A 20,855-nucleotide genomic window follows, 5' to 3' on the forward strand; every position below is an offset into this window, starting at 1 on the left:
GAGGCAATTATTGGCTGATTATATCTGAGTTGTTCCACAAGGAATCTAACCCAACCCCTTTAATCACAAGATTAAAAACCACTGAGAGATAAACTGAATAACACTGGCCACTTCTTTACAGTGGCGCCTGTCAAGTGCTGAGACATTCATTTATCTTCTGTAACCAAGGCAGGAACACAGTCTGGACGATGAGCTAAGGATAAGGACCTGAGTGACTTTGACAAGGCCCAAATATTGATGGTCCTAATGTTATGGTCAGAGCTTTTTTTTGTTTGTTTGTTTTACATTGTAAACCTGTTATACATTGGTTAGTGCCAATCAAAAATAGTCCAAGGAAGGGCCCCCAAGTGAAACAGTGACAGGATGATGAGGGCCCAAGACTCATTAAGGCACTAGGGAGGGAGGGGGTCAGTTTGATCACCTTAGGCTCTTTTAGCAGGTACTAACCACTTCGTACCAATAAAAAAGCAAAGTTGAAAAATGGATGTGTTTTAGCTTTAGCTGCATATCTATCAGAATATTGCAATATTGTATGAAATACTAGATTTTATATATATCTTCCCTGTTGGAAACAAAACCTCATGATTACAACGTGGTCACTTCACATCCTATCAATGTAAGTTCATATAAAAGAAACTCTGCTTCAATACCATTTGGAGCATTTCTATTGGTCTATCCATCATGGAATTCTCACACAAGATGGTGTTTTTAGTATGTCCAAATATGGGTGCTGTATTTCTGCAACGACATTGCTTTGATGTTACATCGAGTCCAAACCCTTGAATGGCACTTCCTTATTTAGAGTGGTCTCTATAATAGCTCTGTGTCTTGGTGAGGAGAATGTAAAGCTATTTGTGGGTGTACAGAGGGAGTTAACTCCTGCCCACTGGCACAAACATCCTCCACTACACTCACTCACCCATCCAAAGCATAATCCTCCATCCACTCCCCAGCCCACCCTCTGCTGAAAACATGCAGCGGAGCCTATAGTTAGAATCCCAACAAGTCGACACATCCTGAATAAACACCAGCAGCCAGCAGTGATCACACGCATGGAGCGAACCACAACCAAACAATGCTCTCTGTTGCTTCAGCTACAGAGTTGATGGGGATTTGCAAAGGATTATCAGACAAGAATGACTTACCCCAAACATCTTGCCGTTGTAGGTCTGATCTATTTATATCTGTGTTTAAGCTAACTTTAATCTCCATACAATTCAACATATCTGAAAATGGTGATTCTCTCCATCACGAAGGATAAACTATATCAAGCTCCATCAGGAATCAGGAGCGTTCCATTTCTGATGATCACACAATGAGAGTTTGCAGTCGGCAAGGTCTACGACTGTGGGGAACTGCTGTTCTCCTTGGTTTGTTTACGTTCAGAAGCGCCACATGTTTTAAGGTGAAATCTTCGTAAGAGTTCTGTTTTTTTTCTCCTATGGATCTTAATATCTCATACTTTTATAATTCTAGTTTTGAGATATTTTAGTTTTTTTTTTTATTTTCACTTAGAGTATGTGGTTTGGGCGGAACGGTGGCGCAGCAGGTAGTGTCGCAGTCACACAGCTCCAGGAACCTGGAGGTTGTGGGTTCGATTCCCTCTCCGGGTGACTGTCTGTGAGGAGTTGGTGTGTTCTCCCTGTGTCCGCGTGGGTTTCCTCCGGGTGCTCCGGTTTCCTCCCACAGTCCAAAAACACACGTTGGTAGGTGGATTGGTGACTCAAAAGTGTCTGTAGGTGTGAGTGTGTGTGTCTGTGTTGCCCTGTGAAGGACTGGCGCCCCCTCCAGGGTGTGTTCCTGCCTTGCGCCCAATGATTCCAGGTAGGCTCTGGACCCACCGCGACCCTTAACTGGATAAGCGGTTACAGATAATGAATGAATGAATGTGTATGTGGTCAACTCTCTGTAAACACCTGCTCAGAAAGAAATGCATTGCAACAGACGTTGGAACATTTCTATGAAGATCTGATGGCATACAGCCATCAGTGAGGTCAGGTACTGTTGTGGGATGATTATATGTGATTGACAGCTCCAACAAAACCCAGAAGTATTGGATGGATCTTGGTCAGACCAGAGAACAGTGACTTCACAGCTCAGCACTGGAGGGCTCTGTACTCCTCTGATACTTAAGATCTGAAGCTCATGTTTTCTTTCATTTCACATGCTTCTTTGGAGATCATACACTGTCAGTGAAACTTTCACTGTGGTGGTACCTATTGCTATCACTGTCCCTTCAGTACCTTTATTTAGGGAACGCAATTGTACCTTATTCTACTATAATTGAAGATTTTAAAATTGTTGTTCCATTTTGTAGTTGAATGTTTGCGCCCATAAATGATGCTCCTTGAAAGGAACATTATGTAAGATGTGGTATTTTTGCTTTAGGTAAGAGGTGTTTTTTTTTCCCTACCCTAATTTAAAAATTACATAATGCTGTTTCTGAGGTGCTGAGCCCAGGTTATTAACAGCAAAAGCCCTGTTCTCGCTATTACAGGTTAGTGTAGCATCACAACGATTTTTAAGTAGTAATTTTAAGGTAAAAATACTACCTAGTGTTGCTTTAAAGTAGTTGACAAAGAATGCCTACATCTTTTGGACAGATACATTTTTATTAGTAGTGATTTAATGATTCATTATGAACAACATGTCTAACTGTAGTGATTCCTGCACACTGGATATATTAGTAACGTTTTATGGTAGGCAATCACGACAACATAAACCTACATTAACCCCTATAAAGGCTTATTCCACAAAGTGGCAGCTGTCATAAAGCTTTCGAAGATCAAACTAACTAAAGCAGCGTTTATGACAACTGGCACTTGTTGGAAGGATCCTTATGTAGGTGTTATGTACCCTTATGAATAATGACCTACAGTAAAAGTGGTAAAATGTGGTTAAAGTGAACACAGTTCTGAGGTTGTAGGCCTTAGGAGTTTTGGGTTATTTTGGCCATTTTTGTATAATTCTGATGTTGCCTTTATATGCCACATTTAATTATTAAGCTAGCGTGATCAGTGACTCCTAAGGGTTAATGAAATGTCTGTCACATGTTTGGTTCAAAATACCACAAGGGTCAAACACCTCAGCACTATATTAACCCTGTCTAAACAGCCCTGTTCACATGAAAATAGTTCCTGTCCTGTGATTGGAGATACTCAGATGAGGGGTGGGGCAATTCTATTGACTCACCTCATTGCGAAATAAGGAGTATAATCAGAACGACTTTTTTCTGCCTAGGAGTCACTGACTGGGCTGTCTTGTTTAACAGATTGTGTGTCGGAAGGTTCTAGATACTCAAACGAAAGTGATATTTTAATCAGTAGCATTTGGTTTTTAAAACTCAATGTGTTTGTCAGATGGCCCTCCATTACTTCGGAGCTTTTAAACAGTCACTTCAGCTTCGGCCTGGACAAAAGCTGTCCCAATTACGTCCTTTAGGATGCCCTTAAAAGTGCAGCCAGTCTCTTTGAAGCAACACAATGAGTGGGCCATCTGTTTTGTGTAGGCAGTGGGAATTGTTGTCCATGCAACAATGCAGCTTTGTGGTGAAGGACAGGGAAAAACGGTGGTTGCTGAGAGAAGGCCGGAGCGTTGTGGTGTGTTGTTCTTTTCTGGGAAGTAGCCATTGGCGTTTAGCTCAGTTCAGTCACAGTCCAGATCCACAGCCTTGACAACAGCATGTGGAGCCTGTTCACTTCCTAATGATGATTGTATTACCATCGTTGCCATTACAATTCACTGCTTGATGTTATCAAGGAATAATAGCAAAGTGTGTACTACACTTTGTCACATGCTCGCATGCCCAAAAATAACAGCACTGGCCAGACTGTGTTTTCTGCAATGCTGGAGGTCCATTTGGTACCTTTGGGATGAGTTGGAACAGTGTCTAACCTCAGAGAAATATGTGCCCTGTCCACTTCTGAGGAAACGGATGTGGAAAAAAATCTTGGCTAAATATCCTCTACGTATTAGTGACCATATGCTAAGCAGCAGAGCAAGCTTTTCTCAATTCTTACCGGTTATTAATCCCTGCAGAGGGAAGCCAGAGCCCAACTTTTCATTAGCTTTCAGACAACCAAGTGGCCATTAATAAAAATGACGGATACTTTAGTTGAAAGCATTTCTGAAAGCAAGATCTGAAAGCATTTACATAACAGACAACGACCCAGCATCAGCAACTAAATATTAAATCACTTTCAGAGCACACGATTTCTTTTGATCTGAAGAGAGTCTAACAGGCCTTGCAAGGTTGTTGGGAGTCCCATAGTTCTCCAGCTTCGTAAACTCAGAAACCAGACTGAAATACACACACTGGCTGTCAACCCTTAACATTTGTGAATGGTTAAATCACCTGAGAGTTAAATTAGCGCACGCTATCTGGAACATAATCACTTCACACAATCACAACATTCTACCATCTGAAATCTAAGGCTTGTACCTGGCTTATACCTGAATGTCGTGAAAGTCGAGAAGGTCTCTACGACTAGAATTGCATCACAACGGACACGGACGCTAGACAAGGCAATTGAGACTTTTAAACAGAGACTCTCGAGAACATTGCCATGCCTCGGATGCAAGACGCAAGTGAACATAAATGCATCTTCGTCCTTCTGTCACCATTCCTTCAAAATTTGTATAAAACGTATACTCCGGCCTGTAACACTTTGAAGCTTTGTCAGCAGGGGGCAGCGGTGCATAAACATTTCTTAACCACAATCTCCACTTAGCACAGCTGTTGGTTTACAATCCCCTGAATGTGTTTTTTTTAACTTGCTTAGTGTCAAAACATCTGCATGACGTAAGGTCTGCTTCATGTAAATGATATGTACATGAATAAATGAATACGGTCATGTGAGAATGTACGCTGAGTTCTTAATGAGTTCCTGCTCACAGAAATCAGTGTTAGCTTTGGTCCAGATTGCTGTTCTCTCTCTTTGGAGAGGAACGAGGCTGAGGTTTCTTTATGTCTTCAGTTTTGCCCCTGGCGTACGTTCCTGCTGACTGGGGGCTCTGGTGCCAGAGCAGAAAAGGGAGGAAAAGGTCTGTGGTCGTCCTGGGCATCCAGTTGTGACGGGAATCTCAGGCAAACTCAACCACTGCGTTCCAGCAGAGCAGCTATAATCACACGGTTGAGCTTCCGTGGGATAGCGTTGAAGGGGAAATTCCAAGCAGGAGGGAAAAACACTGTTTTCAGAGGTACGAGCGGGTCAAGTGCCTGTGTTCGGTTAACACACCATTCACCTCTCCTTCGGGGTATTTCCATGCAGACGGAGTTTCTGTTACACTTTATTGTAGTCATTCTTTCAAAGGGTTACATGACACCTACGCAAGCCTTTCGTGACAATAGACGTAAGCCCTCTAAAATGTCCTCTTGTTTACATACACTGATATCAATAATGGTAGCACTACTGTAGGCCATTGTTCATAAGGCTATAGAGACATTCATGACCAGTGACAATAACCTGCATTTACATCCATAAAGACATGTTCTGGCCTGTGTCTGTGGTCACTACACTTTCTGGTGAAGCACATTAAGCAGCTCTAATGACCAGACGCTTGTTGGATGTGTATATACAGTAGGTTTGTGTCAGGGCTCATAAAGGCTTTTGTAGCATTATGAAGGATGATCTTAGAGTAAAGTTCTGCCTTGTTTATTAGCATTACAACAATATCATTTATAGTTTTTAAAGTTTCGGATCCTTCAGAGTAGTTCTGAGTCTATTAAAGCTTTGGTACCCTCACATAAAGCCTTCGGATTGTTCAACGCTGCTGAACGTTGCAGTGTCTGGCGCCACCTTGGGGCTGAAACACGAGCTGCAGGTGATTATTTCTCTCGTAGTGTGCAGGAGAAGTAGCAGTTAGGCACGATGTAAATGCGGTACTTTTACATTTCCTCTTCAAATAGATATCTTCTAAAATGTAATTCAGACATTCATTCATTCATCTCAACCACCTGGAGAGCCTACAGGATTCACCCACATTCATTCACACACACACACACACACCAGGACAGTTTAGAGTAGCCAGTTCACCTAACCCCCATGTTTTGGACTGTGGGAGGAAAACGAAAACCCTGGAGGAAACCCATGCAGACACGGGGAGAACATGGAAACTCCACCCAGCACTGGCAGGCAAACGTGCTGTCTACCAAGCTGCCCAAAAAAGTGCACGGTGGCACGACAGGTATTGTCACTGCCACATAACTCCAGGGTCTTTGGGTCCTGAGTTTGATCTTTGTTGAAGGTAATTGGTAATGCTAGATTGATAAAACTGTCTAGAGATGTGTGTGTGTGTGGTTGTGCACGTGTGCATTTAAACACCCCTGATAGCAAGGAGATGGCGGACCACTGTTGGCCCATTGAGGGCAAAGTTGGAGGTCCACTAGTGTTTTGCACAGTGTTTTCTGGGCGGACCGCTGGTGATTAAACAGAATTTTAGACAAAATGCCACACTGTAGCACTTTTCCATTCACAGTCCAATTTATATTGTTTTACTTCATTGGGTTCTTTTGTTATTTCTTATTAATAAGATTAGTAAATAATTTTAATCCAACACAGTGTCATAGTTGTTGGTAATATTTGTATTAGTTGGTTTTCCAGAATAAAAGTCTCTGTGAATATATAATCTGTTTGAGGAGATTATAAATGAGTTATATCCTGTACAGGACAGTAATCTGAGTGGTCCGATGGTGGACCAGCAGTGGTCTACAGTCAGTGGTGTGCTGATATTTGCTTGCTGTCTGGGCAATAGCAGTTAAATTAATTAATTCATTCCTTCATTATCTGTAAGCGCTTATCCAGTTCTGGAGGGGGTGCCAGTCCTTCACAGGGCAACACACATTCATTCACACCTACGGACAAGTTTGAGTTGCCAATTCACCTACCAACGTGTGTTTTTGGACTGTGGGAGGAAACCGGAGCACCCGGAAGAAACCCACACGGACACGGGGAGAACACACCAACTCCTCACAGACAGTCACCCGGAGCGGGAATCGAACCCACAACCTCCAGGTCCCTGGAGCTGTACCTGCTGCACCACCGTGCTGCCAGTTAAATTAATTTAATTTAGTAAAAAAAATAAAATTGTTCAGTCATTTTTTTTAAATATTGTTGAATATTTGTGTTGCGTATCTTTCTATATATTGATATGACTGGAAAATATATCCCTTATTTGAAAAAAGGCCAATAACAAATTAGTTGGCATATATATCTTATAAATGTCCATGTGTGATTTTGTAGGTTTTATTTTTAATAGACTCAAGAAATACACGTGAATTTTGCAATGCAGGTTGATGAAGTGACATATATAAACTTGTCCTGTGTAAATAATATTTTTATTTGGTTTTACTTTGAAAATCAATAAAACCTTGTATGGAGGGTCACACTTGACATTTTATTTTTAGTGATGTACAGTTTGGTGTGAGTTTGAGACGTGAGCAATAAACAAGAGGGCTTTTGAAGTAAAGGCGAGTTGTAACGGATCCACGCTAACTTTCATGAGGAAGATGAATTGCTTTCATTGTGTTTTGATCAATAATTCAGATCACGGCAGTTAGACAGGCCTTAGAGAGATGTAGGTTTCATCTTGAGTGGGTTTTTTTTTTTATACCTGTTCCGTGTTATTGTAGAATATTTTACTTCTACATAAGTCATTTTCTGATGAGTGACTCTTCTGCTGAGAAAGACATAAAGCTAAAAGCTAATTAGTAAAAGTAGCTACCTGTCTGTGCAGAAGTCTTACCGCTTTGTCTTTTCTTAGGTTGAAAGGGTAAAACTTGTCTCTGCAGTTAATTTTGTGGCAAATATAGACCTAACACAGAATGTATCAGGATCAATTGACACCACTGAGTTTTCTAGAGTTCTGCATTTGTGTTGTGCATGCTAGGGATGCTAGTGAGAAAAGAATCATGACTATTCAATGAGCTGAAGTAATCCTAGGTTGAGGGATGTAATCTGCGCTACAGAGTAATCTATAGCACAACAATTGACATATGTCAGTTTTATATTAAACCTGCAATCTGACTTGAGCTAAGTGCCATTGCCTTTGCATCGTGCCACCTTTAGTTCCACGTACATTAGCATCAAAATCACAGGATTTGTAAACTTTGCTTTAACCTCCAGAAACTGACACAATTCCAACTTGATTTCTCATATATTTTAATGAGACTTGCTTAAAATAAAACAAAACAACAATATTAAAAAACAAACAAAAAAACAAAACAAAGCAAGCTTCACAGCAAATGTTGGACCATACAAAAAAAGCATTATCTGTTCAGAGTACAAACAGTTCCTTATTACAATACTGACTAATATACGAATATAACATCTTATATTTGGGCTACAAAATCATTAACATAATTACATGACAATATGAAGAACTCTGTAAGTAATATTGCTGAGAGAACATTTGGCACAGGACACAGCCAGGATCAAAGATAACCACAGTAAAAAGCTCGGACATTTTTTGGAATGTTCTCCAAAAAAAAAGACAACACATTTAATACATCTCACGAAAAAAAGCCGATTTTAAAGAATCTGAATGATTCGGATTCTGAGCCAATGACAAACATGATATTTAATAAAGAGCTGTAACAACTGTTGCCACCAACTGAAAATACATATCAGTTATCCAGAATGCAATATATTCAGGCGAATATGTACACCACAGTGAAGGTAGAAGATCAGAGATTAAGCTTTGCTTCAAAGTATTCACTGATAATGACCGTGAAACCAGATGCAATTTAAAAAAAATTTCTCAAAGAAGCCAGCGGTCAGCTTTGCTAATACTTTCCACCGTATGGAAGAAGTTAACCCGAAGCTAAGCCATAAATTAGCAACTGAACTTGGTTTCAGCCCAAAAACAGACAGATGAAGTGGGTGCTTTTAGCTGCTTCTGAAGTGCTGAATACTGAATATGAGGGTTTGCAATAGTGAGACTTGTCTGAGACAGATATATGTTTGATGTTGCAACATTTCTGTAAAAATCTGATTAGTGAGGACAGGCACCGTTGTCTGGTGATTAGTTCTTGATCACACACACCGTTCCAACTCATCCTGGTGGTATTGCATAGTGCTCTACCACTCCAAAGAACACAGCTCCACTGCTCAACCACCTAATGCTGGGGGGTTTAATGCTGATGCCTGGCATTGAGCATGGTGACTTTAGCCTCTGAATTTCATGTTCTGTGGAGATTATAAAAGCTGCACAGTTGTGTGAATAAGTGATTCACTAATTTGTGGATGTATATTTTTGGTCATATGCTATAGCTGGGTGCACTGTGAATGTTTGCAGCCTTCAAAGACAGAGACACAGATCCAATGGCAGAGTTCTGTTTGCAAACGTTGCACACTGGTTTCACTGCACTGAAAGCCAAAGACAACACTGTAGTAAAAGGCATTTTTCATTTATATCCATTGCTTGAACTCCAATTTAACAAAAGTGTTACAGGACACATGTCCAGGTTGGTTTTAATGAGGGAGGGCAAGGCATGTTCTAGCTGCGTAAATGTAACAGAGTTGAATGTAGTTTTAAAAAAAAGATTCAAGAGAAAAAGTTCTGATTTGCGTTCTCATTTTTCCATAAAGTTGGCTTATGAAAATTTGACAGTAATTACATAACCAAATCATCAAATGCACACTGAGAGCTGGTTAGGTTATTTTTTAATATATTACTATAATTAAGCCTCTAGATAAAATATTGAATATATTTCATAATATTCATTCATCTTCTGTAACTTCTTCAAGGTTCAGGGTCAGAGTCCAGAGCCGACCCGGAATCACTGGGCGCAAGGCGAGGACACACACTGGACCGGGCGTTAGTCCATCAAAGGGCATTACACACTCATGCAGTCACTGACACCTACAGACAATTTTGCATGTGCTTTGGGACTGTGAGGGCCCCACACTGGAGCCGAAATGTTCAGAAATGGCAGGCAGAACTGAAGTACAGATTACGACATTCTGACAACATTGTGGTAACATTTAGAGAAGGGAGCAATTTGAAAGAAAATGAATGGGAGAAACTTTTACACTGAGAACTTTTACACTTTTGTTTTGTTCATTATGGAATTTACCACAATATAAATGGCAGCTTGTATTTTCAGTTCCAAAAATGACCAAAATGGAGATTCAGTTCCAACAGCAATAAAACCATGTTTGGTTGAGCCTTGCTCTCCCATAGTGGATAAATCATGCGTGGATGTAGGTAAGACCTCCTAATAATGTGCTCCCTTTCCATTAGGACAAACTGATTCATTTTCTAGAGTCTGAGAAACGTGATTCATTGGTGTGAATGAACTGAACACAGATCAGTTGCTAATGTAACCTTGTGAGGATTCCTACTGAATAGCGCCCCTTGAGGGTCAGTGCCTAAACATGAGTGAGTATGTATGACTGATTGAATGAGTTAAAAGCCAGTTTGGTCACATCTACAAAAAATGCTGAGAGGAGTTCATAGGTTCTGGCTGCCACATGATGAACAAATCTGTCAATGCTGTTTAAACACACTACTCCTATGTCCAGCATCCTAATCCTCTGCCAAATGCCCTTAGGCAAGGCTTTACAATCAAGGCACAAAGAGGCAGAGTGTTGTCTGAAGTGGAGCTGAGCTGAAAACCGTATAAGTCCCGGTGCTTGTACCTTTTTGAAGTGCTAAAGGCGTAAACTTGTGGCCCCAATGCCGACAGTCTCTCTGCAAACTTCCTGTAAATGTTTCAGACGTTAGGCTCTCAAAGGCTGGCATTGTATTTCGTTAATGAAACGGCATTCCACAGTCCTTGTATCTTTACTGAAATGAAATGATGGCAGTAAGAGGAAAATGCAGACACGTTACGCTTTAGAGTCGTCTTGTATGCAGGTGATTTAGCAGCTTCTAAGCAGGACTTCTGGAGTATATACAAAGGGAAACGAAGGCTGTCCATAATTACGGCTCGCTAATTTAATGGTAAGCTGTACCTCGTGTTGTATTATTCAGTGCAGGGATTGTTGAGAAAGAAGCAGACAGTTAAAAGTGTGAAAGTGTGATTCTGTGTCTGTATGAATGTATGAATGACTTAGATATTGGACAAGTTTAACTTCAGGTTCGAGTGGGGGTGAGCTAGACTAATCTGAGGTACCTGTTTCTTTGTTCTTTTGTTGTTGTTGTTCTGTTCTCTCACATCAACAGCCTGCATCAAGTCAAAAGTAATGGGAATCGTTATTTCGGTCACTTGCAAATTACTGACTTTCTAATTACAGACTCAGAGGAACAAACTCATAAGTGAAAGTTAAGGTGGAACACGAAGTAGGGGGCGATAGTGTACTTGTTAATATCCGCCTATTAAAATACAGCCCATTCTTAGCTATAAAGCATGTTGAGGTGGGTGCTAAGGCATTGATTTTGATTTCAGCACAGTTCATTAACAAACCAAATGGTGTATTCTCATTACAAGATCACGTTTGGTCCTTTGAGACCCTGATCGGCTAGGGATCAAAGTGAATCAAGTTGTTATTTACAACAAAATGGTTTTTCCAAGCTCTCATGGAGGGACGGAATGGAAGATCTTTGTTTTTAAAGATGAGCTGGTTTTAATTCATCAAGCTTAGGTTTTATTTTAATAACGAACCTCAGCATCATAGAACATTGTCGCACAGGGCCAGACGTAATCTCCCAATGAGAACAGACAATAGAATTGGGCTAAATGTGAGTCTGAAAGTGAAGGTGGAGCACAAAGGTGGTAACAGATCAAGCCTATTGGTAGCCACTGAATGGCATATAACCCCACTGAAAAAACTCTTACTGTGCGTTCACACTGGCCGTGCTTTTGTCACGCAAATCACTAATCACTCATCACATTTCTGAACTTGATCTGAACTTTGGTGGTCATGGGTTCACTGACGCTAAACAAATGCAATATCAGAAAAGCACAGGTTACTGTCCTGTAACTACAGTTCAGTTTTGGCTGTTAACACACCTTAATCACATTCACCGTGAAGGAGCGTGCCATCGCACAGTGGCGGAGATACAGCACGTACCACTCTGGTTATCTCCATATCGCTTCGCTCTTTGCATAAACATCACTCAGATTCATTGCGACGCTGACTCCGCGCACTTCACATCGGCAGCTTTTGCTCTGCCTTGTGTTGCTCTCATTCTAAATCTGTCGCGTCGTGTTGCTGCCAGTGTGAACGCAGGGTTGAGCATGTTGATGTTGGATGCTAAAACATGTAGGAACACCAAAGCCTGTATTGAGTGTGCTCTGGACATTAAAATTAGAGTGTACCCTTGTCTCCAGGGGATTTCAGCCTTGTGCATTAACAGACTCTCCTCAGATTTGTATATTCTTATGACAAGATCACTTTAGGCCTCATGAGACTGTTGGCGCTTTTCCACTGCATGCAGCCTGCACGACTCGGCACAGCTGTTTTGCTTTTCCATTGGTCAAATGTGGTCCCTGGAACTGGGGGAGCCCAAGTTTTAAGCATGCTGAGCCGTGTCATTTAGAGCCAGACCCATGCGCTGGAAAAGCACCCTATGATCGTCTAGAGAGCAAACTGAATCCAAAAGTTATTTAAAATGATACGTTTTTTCCCAGCTCTAATGTAAATGCGACGGTGGGTTTTGTTTTTCTAAAATGGAAGGGGCCCTAGACTGTTGTGACTTTCAGGTGTTTAGGTATTTGCTGCCTGGAATATTCCTCAGTTGGACCAGCTGGGTTAAGTCTTTGTCTCTTTTGTTTTCTGCCACAAACTATCAACAAGAACCTGGACCGTGCACAGGCAAAATAACGGCCCTTTCTGGACAGATCAGCTGGTCAATCCCAGGCTTCCATGAGGTACCTTTTTTTGGGCGGTCCGTTACAGTTCTCCTCAGACCAGAGTCTCAGGCAGTGTGTCCGCATTTTCTGAAGACAGGAGCTGCCAGATTTGCCACCTGTCTCTTTGCCAGTCCTGCCACTCTGGGCTGAGGGGAGTTAGAGAGCCCCCTGGTGTGGAGGAGGAGGAGGAGGAGTTCTGAGTGACGGATTTTCCCGTTTGTTGGGGGCACTGCTGAGCTGAGGCCACAGGGGCATGAGAAATGGCAGAAATTAAAGAAACAGTGGGAGCAGCGGGCCTCGAGTGTCCGTAAGGTGGTGGAGGTGTGCGGGGATCATTTCTATTGGCTGGTTTGGGGAAGATTGTAGGGCTAGGCGTGCTGTGGCTGCTCCCCACTGGAAGGTCCTCCGAGCTGCTGGAAGCCGACTGGCCGTCGGGTTTGAGGTTCAGACGGAGATGTGGCTTACCAGACAGAGGGCTGCTACACACGCGGTTGACCGGAGCATGCTGCTGACAGTCTGTCCCACCCACAGAGGGCTGTGTCCTCACAAGCTGCTTGTGGTCGCCTTGATGACTGTCGATTCCCTCCTGCGAGCTGCGGGAACTCCCCTCGGACATGTTGCCATAGGAACCTGTAACAACAAACCAACATCCAGAATTAAGGATGAAGCAGGGAAGTGTCTGGAATTTCAAATGGAGACATTGTATCTATCCAACTGCTTCTGAAGTAAGTGTTACAAGAAGTTGTTAGTCGCGTTGTTGTTGATGACGAACCTGTACACGTTTGTTCTTTAAACCCAGGCTTCAGCGTTGAATGCCATGCACCCCAGATGTTGGCATGTTCCTCTGATACAATGTCTGAAACAATACAAAGTTAATACACATTTGATCCATATTTTTCTACCCTTAACTTATCTGTGTTACAGTTGATGTAAACGAAGACTAGGTCTCACCCTTTGTTGAGGACCACGGGTTCGTGGCTGTGTCTCTGGAGCATCCTGTGACTTGGCCCACCAGTGTGTACTGTTCTGGGACACGGTATAGTCTCTCGGTACTGAGAGCTCCTCCAGCACCAGTTCCCCCATCTCCCCCTCTCCTCTCTGACATCACGGGGGAGTTATTGTCGTACGGAGAGACTTCCCCGCTTGACACCTTGTTAGAGTCACTGGATGATCTCCGTTCGCTCAGAGAGAAGGTGGTCTCTGAATTCAACAAGTCTGGACTCCTGTAAAAGACAGAATGACAAGGAAACAAGTGAGATTCTTGTCAATTAATATTTACAGCAATTTTATATGACAAGGAACAGTATGGGGACTGAGACTTTAGTTCCTTGCTCTCACAAACAAGCAGTAGCCATGTATGTTTTTGAAGAAACTGCAAAATAATGAAGTCACTGAAGATATTGCCCCTGTTGCAATACCCACTTATACTCACTAGAGGGCAGTATGTGTCCATATATTGGCATAATATTTATTTCACTTATTTATCTCTTTGCATTTTTGTATTGTATGAAAGGTCCATTCTAATGTACCACAAGCCAAAAATGATTTTTTCAAGTGAGTCACAGCTGCTTTGACTATGTTTAGGTGTCTGTATTTATGTGAGTTTTTTTTTTTTTTTTTAAAGACGCTCCACTCACTGTGATGCTTTCCGTCGTAGCAAGTAATCCACCACGTCGGGATCAGTCTCCAGCAAACTCATTAGCACCTCGTTTTGCAGGTCAGGAGACACCTTTAAAAAAATAACACTACATCAAATCAAGAGCTCCGAGAACATAAAAATGTGGCATAAGTTACAACACGAAAAAACACTAGATGAATTTTAGAGATAGCTGATGTCAAAACTATCTCTTCATGGCTGCATCTGCGGTGACTCACTCTCAAAACATCTGATACAGACAGCGACACAAAAACACCTTTAGGCAGGAAGTAGGGTGGAAAGGTCAGAGACCACCCTGGCGTTTCTTCAAGCCTCAATAACCACAGTAGTCCCTGGTTTTTCGCGGGGGATGCGATCCAAGACCCACCCGCGAACAACGAATTTCCGCGGAAAGTTGAGGAAAGATGTTTTTTTAATTATTTACCGAGTATTTGGACTTTTAAAACCCTCCCTGTACTGCTAACAACCCACCCTTTGCATTAAACAGTCATTCTATAATGTTTTTCAGCTGGAACTACATGTGATATCCTACCAGTTTCTTTAATAGAGTAATTCCTAAGCTGTGAATTAGCGTAAGTAAATTTCTCTCAGATGTGGACATGAACAATGCATGTACTGTACGTAGGAAATATATTTTTCCTAGATTTTCCCTCAATATCCGCGATATAGCGGCCATAAGCCCCTTGAAAAAACCCGCGAAGTAGCGAATCCGCGAACGATGAACCGCGAAGTAGCGAAGGATTACTGTAAATGCTGGTTGAATTATTTTAAAGGAACTTCATGTAGGTTTTATTTTTATTTATTTATTTATTTATTTGCTCCGGGGTCTCTCCTTAGTGTAATTCATATTCACAGCACTATACAGTAATCAATGGGAAGGGAGGGGGTTTGTTATCCTACTCTCCTCCAAAAGTTACACAGTTGTGTGATTTTGAAGCTGTAATTTTAAGGTACAAATATTACATAGTGTTCCTTTATAGTTTTCAGTTACTTGCTCTGTCACACACAACTGTTTTCCTTCTACAAGTCACTGCTCCTGTCGACTAAGCCTTTAACCAGAGCACCCTCTTCAACTTGGATTTCAAAAGGCTGATGAACAGATAACTGGGATGAGTGAGACCTGGACATTAGCAAAGGCATGATTCAGATGTAACCAGCTCACTTCCTCTAACCAGAGCTCTTAGACGTGTCTATCACAGACAGGAATATTAAATGGATAAAGAATGAACGTATCTGTATATTATTATTTAAGTCACAGTTAAAGCAACATTAGGTAGAATTTTTTACCTTAAAATTACAGCTTTAAAATCACTGTAATACTTCACTGGCCTGTGATAGAAAAGGGTGTTGGCTGTTGCTACTCTTAGTTCAGCACTGCAGAAACTGCACTATGTAACTTTTGGAGGAGGATAGGAAACCACCCCATCTCTTCCCACTTCCTCTTGATTTCAGGAGAGTGCTGTAAAAGTGAATAACACTCTGCAACTGTAGGGGGAGCTCCGGTTTCCTTCCATGATCCAAAAACACACAATGGTAGGTTGATTGGCTACCTAAAAGTGTTTGTAGGTGTGAGTATGTGTCGCCCTGTGAAGGACTGGTACGCCCTTGTGCCCAGTGATTCCGGGTAGGCTCCAGACTCACCGCGACCCTGAACAAGTGGTTACTAACAACAAATGAATAAATGATCTGTAGGGGGAGCCCTGGAGCAAAAATGCCAAGTCTTACCTATTGTTCTTTTGATGTTTGAAATAGCAAATATATGGTAAGCTGATATTCCTTACCATGAAGAGGTCCTCAACAGTGGCGATCATCCTCTGAACGACGGCGATGACGGCGGTGGACTCCTCAGCCCGAGCCGAGCTCTGCACACTGAACTCTTTGTCCGAACTCTTCTGTTTGTGCAGCAGGTTCGGGCCGAAGATGGTGGCCAGGTTTATCGACGTCATCTTGTTTCCTGTCACCTACGGGCCATTCATACCAAAACATACCAAAATATAAATTCTCAATTGTTTACTAGATTTCACATGGCTCAAAAGATAAGTACACACCTCGGTCAGATCCAACAGATACCATTCTTTAAAATCTAACAGTCAACTCACTTTATTCTCAAAATATGAGCATCATTAATCTTGTTTAGTTGGACTCTTTAAACCAGCGGCTTGTGCTATTGCTATAACTCAGTGACTACAGCCTTGTTCAAATACAGCTTTGCCCTCTTGGTGAAATGAATTCCAGCTACTGCAATGAACTTACATACACACTTAAAAACGTTGGTTCTACAAAGGTTCTTTAGTAAAGGAAATTGATCTATATAGAACCGTGAACTCTTGAAGAACCTTTAGCATGCTTATATCATAATACAATCAAGGTTGATCTGCATAGAAACATTTATTTTGATAACAGGTTTGGCCATATCACCCAGCTCTAGTTGTATGAGATTCTTATTGAAGACCTGATGGATTATAGGGATTGTATGTGTCACTATAACCCCCCGCGTCTAAAGCTGAAAGAAGATCCATTTAAGTCACAGCATGACTCTTTAAACAGTTGACCATGTCTTGGATTTAATCTGTGTGTGTGTGTGTTTATGGATATATAAACATGTGCACATATAGTATATGTTTGATAAAAATGCACTGGGGTTTAACTAAATAAACAAAGTAAAATGACTCCTACATAGGCCTTTTATGAAAACTGTTGGTTTTGATAAAGCGTTCCTTGAACAATTTTCGCCTAGAAATGGTCATGAATGACTGTTGGAGGCTTGTGTAGCCTTACAGTAAAGTACCTTTGGTCCAATGAAAACACGTATCTCTATTTGAACACAGCAGTTGTCCTTTACATGTGAAATTGTCATGATAAATGGACCAATAGAAATGCTTGAAAATTATTTTGAATAAAATCTTCTTACATTGAAATATAAAAAGGTTTCTTCCTCCTTATGTAAAGTTACTATTTTTGGAGATACGTGTTTTTTATTGGACAATGATGATGTGTATTTGCTCGCTGACCGAATACAAACTCATACAGCAGCAGTAACCCCATTCAAACGTACATTAAGCTTCCAGTGACTTTGGTGCTTTACTCCCAGGAACTGTTCTAAATAGCAGCAGTGCCTCAGCATTACTTCCTTTGACCAAATATCCCCTCACCCCCCCACCCCATCACAGTGGGAACAGAAGTGTGATGAAAGTGCTGATCAGTGTTCCCCTCCCGAGCGTGAAATGAGGCCAGCTTCCTGTGTCCGATGGCAGATAGGGACAGAGGCGTGTGAAAAAGTTTAAGTGGCCAAGCCCAGCACACTACTGTAGGAGAAAGAGCACTATGAGGACAGGCCTAGCCTACAAGGTCTTCAGCCTCAGTTAGGCCCAGAACACGGTTTAGAGGTGAGTAATGACTAACTCTAATTCAGTTAATCAGGCGTCCTGTAGCATTTGAATGTAATTTGAATGTTTCCACTGCATACTACCTTCTCTGCTGTACTCTGCTGTTTTTGCTTTTTTCGTTAGTCAAAACTGGTAATTGGTACCTTTAAGTACCTCCTCACTTATGGTTCAAAGTGGGACTAAACATGAGGTGTAAACCTTGAAGAGTGCTGATTTGCCAGAGAGAATTGTCAGTCGTGATGAAATGCAGACACCCAGCACAAACTAGCCATCTGTAAAATCTCCTAGCTACAGTAGCAAACATTAATTCGTTCATTATCTGTAAGCGCTTATCCTGTTCAGGGTCGCGGTGGGTCCAGAGTTTACCTAGAATCATTGGGCGCAAGGCGGGAACACACCCTGGAGGGGGCGCCAGTCCTTCACAGGGCAACACACACACACACACACACACTTACACCTACGGACACTTTGGAGTCGTCAATCCACCTACCAACATGTGTTTTTAGACTGTGGGAGCACCCCAACTGAGAGAACACACCAACTTCTCACAGACAGTCACCTGGAGCGGGAATCGAACCCACAACCTCCAGGTCCCTGGAGCTGTGTGACTGCGACACTACCTGCTGCGCCACATGGTCTTTTGAAGAGTTTCCAAAACCTCCAGTGCGAGCTAGACAGTGCAACAAGAAACATGAACATGAAAAAACTTCACTGATCTGTCTGAACTGATGCGCCAAGCTTTGTTGAGTCCCAAAACACTAAAAACACAGGAATACACAACTAGTAAACAATGCTATGTTTTGGGGGTAGCTGTGCAACAGGAAATTAATCAGGGACCAAAAAACAAGCAGAGAAGTGTTGAGCTTAAAAGAACCATTATCTTGTTTTGTTTTGTGTATTTAAATGTTGCTTCTTCTTTTTTTTCTATTTTTAGTTTTTGCCACTGATGTTTCAAATAACTTTCTGGCACTGCATTAGGTTCTGTTCATCACTCTGACAAGGTCTTGTTTTACAACAGCAAGATGAGCTGTGGATAACAGATTGTACTAATGATTCTTATCTAATATCCAGGATATGACTTATGAAGTTTAATGACCAGTACTTGAAAGCAGAGGATTGTAGTCTAGATCCATTGCTCTTGGCAGAGCAGGTGAAATTAAGTGAGGTCTACAGACAGAAGATAATCACACAAAGCTGTACATGAATTCATCACCAGTCTTGAATTAGCGTCATTTATATTATTTGTATATTTTTCTTTTGTTTGTTTGTAGCTTGTACAGTGCAGTTAAACTGGTCCCTGTTACACTTCACAAGTATAGGTTTCAATGAGGTCACATGCCTAAAATGTTTCTAATCAGCCATATTTGAGTATTTATTTTCCACATCTAGAGCAATTCAATCTATGCTAATCATAACAGGGCTATGGAGTGTGAAACCAATCTAGATGCTAATGCTGGATCAACAGGTCTCGCTAAGCTACTTAATTGTGCTTAGCAAGTGACCACAAAATTGTAAGGTATTGGGAGCAATCAAGCATTACTGAGATCCTTATGTATATTAGATTGCTAACATGCTTGAGTTGTTGCCAACATTACTGTAAAGGCTTTCAATTTGTTTTTATAGGAAAGCCTGCCTCTTCAGTGGAGACATTCATTTGAAAAAATATAGCACAGAAACCTGTAACAACTGCTTTTGATTTGTATCCCACCTCCTGTCCATCTTTGTCATATCCGTCCTGGGCGTGCTGAGCCACAGTGTGCAGAAACTCCAGCAGCCGGTGAAGGGTGTCACTGTTACAGGGGGGGAGCAGGTACACAAGCAGCTGTGTGGCTATCTGTTGGTCTTCAGGTTCCATCACTGTCAACAAGAAAACAGCTTTTAGCAACCAAGATATAACCACAGTGAAGTAGTACAAGAAAACGTATTACAGTCAGGCAAGTCATTTAATATAAGTGCTAGAAGTATTATATGTGCTGCATTTCATTATAAACGTTTGCTCTAATCACCTTAAAATTAGTCGGTATCTCTAATTTTTCTTCAAAATTAATAGAGGAAATTTAAGCTGTCCTCAAAAAGAACTTCACTTGGTTTGTAAGAAGGCGTTAATCATAAAATCCATCTTATAGAGCCATTTAAAGATTACAAATAAATAAATGTTATTTCTTAAAACACTTTTATTGGTCTGTTCCTAGCTCTATTCTAGTCTCTCTCTCTCTCTCTCTCTCTCTCTCTCTCTCTCTCTCCCTCTCTCTCTCTCTCTCTCTCTCTCTCTGTGTGTTATCTGAAGCTTGTGGTAAGGTTTTCCTCACACATGGTGTTGATAAAGGCAGTGTAAAGCTCTTTGGTGAGGAGTGGGTCAGGCATGTCCCTCAGGAATTCCTTCAGCAATGCGGCCACGTCATGGACACTGTGCTCCTCATCCAGCTGCACGTCCACTCCCCGATCGAACTCCTCGCGCAGCTGCAGCGCAGAGACGTACACGTTAACGTGGTTCCGCTCAGAGAGAAGCATCCAAGCTCAATGAATCCAAGCATGTAGCCACCAGATGTGCACAGTCCACAGATAACTACACATCAGTACCACCACAGATGAAGACATGCATTTTTAGATGATTAGACATATGCAGATACACTCTAATGACTTCCCTTCATGTGTTTTTCCTCATCTGTGGTTTTTCCATTTTATCTATCGCTGTCTTTTAAGGCAAGTGCTTCTTGATTAGACCTCCATAGGAACCGCAATGTGGTAATGCTTAATACGAACCATGCGGTAGAACATTCACAATCATGCCATAAGGCAGCTTTCATATATATATATAAAACCATGACTGACTGGTAACTGTCAGATTGGCAGATGTTTTTTGTGATGTGATACGTCATAATGTCCTATTCTGTTTCTTGTTAAATTAACCATTATGGCTTCAAATGTGATGGCATTTGTCATGACTGTTACTGGTAATGGTATAAAAAAAGCAATAAGCCATGAGAGGCCATGCATTTCTGTATTTTATCATGAG

At 41.5% G+C, this 20,855-nt stretch overlaps 1 protein-coding gene across 1 annotated transcript in view; it reads right to left on the minus strand.

Moving 5' to 3' along the window:
* Positions 1–8,174: 8,174 nt before the first annotated feature.
* The window catches only part of LOC136686474 (rho GTPase-activating protein 6-like), a 64,264-nt gene continuing 51,583 nt past the window's right edge, over positions 8,175–20,855 (minus strand). The window contains exons 7-13 of the mRNA XM_066660284.1: positions 20,149–20,299; positions 19,548–19,696; positions 16,235–16,414; positions 14,434–14,525; positions 13,748–14,019; positions 13,569–13,652; positions 8,175–13,426 (exon numbers count right to left, since the gene is read on the minus strand). Of these exons, the coding sequence (XP_066516381.1) occupies positions 12,849–13,426; positions 13,569–13,652; positions 13,748–14,019; positions 14,434–14,525; positions 16,235–16,414; positions 19,548–19,696; positions 20,149–20,299 (1,506 nt within the window). The 3' untranslated portion in view covers positions 8,175–12,848. The remainder of the gene's footprint in view (positions 13,427–13,568; positions 13,653–13,747; positions 14,020–14,433; positions 14,526–16,234; positions 16,415–19,547; positions 19,697–20,148; positions 20,300–20,855) is intronic.

Source organism: Hoplias malabaricus, chromosome 2 (genome assembly GCF_029633855.1).
Source record: "Hoplias malabaricus isolate fHopMal1 chromosome 2, fHopMal1.hap1, whole genome shotgun sequence".
In the NCBI taxonomy this organism is placed as follows: Eukaryota; Metazoa; Chordata; class Actinopteri; order Characiformes; family Erythrinidae; genus Hoplias; species Hoplias malabaricus.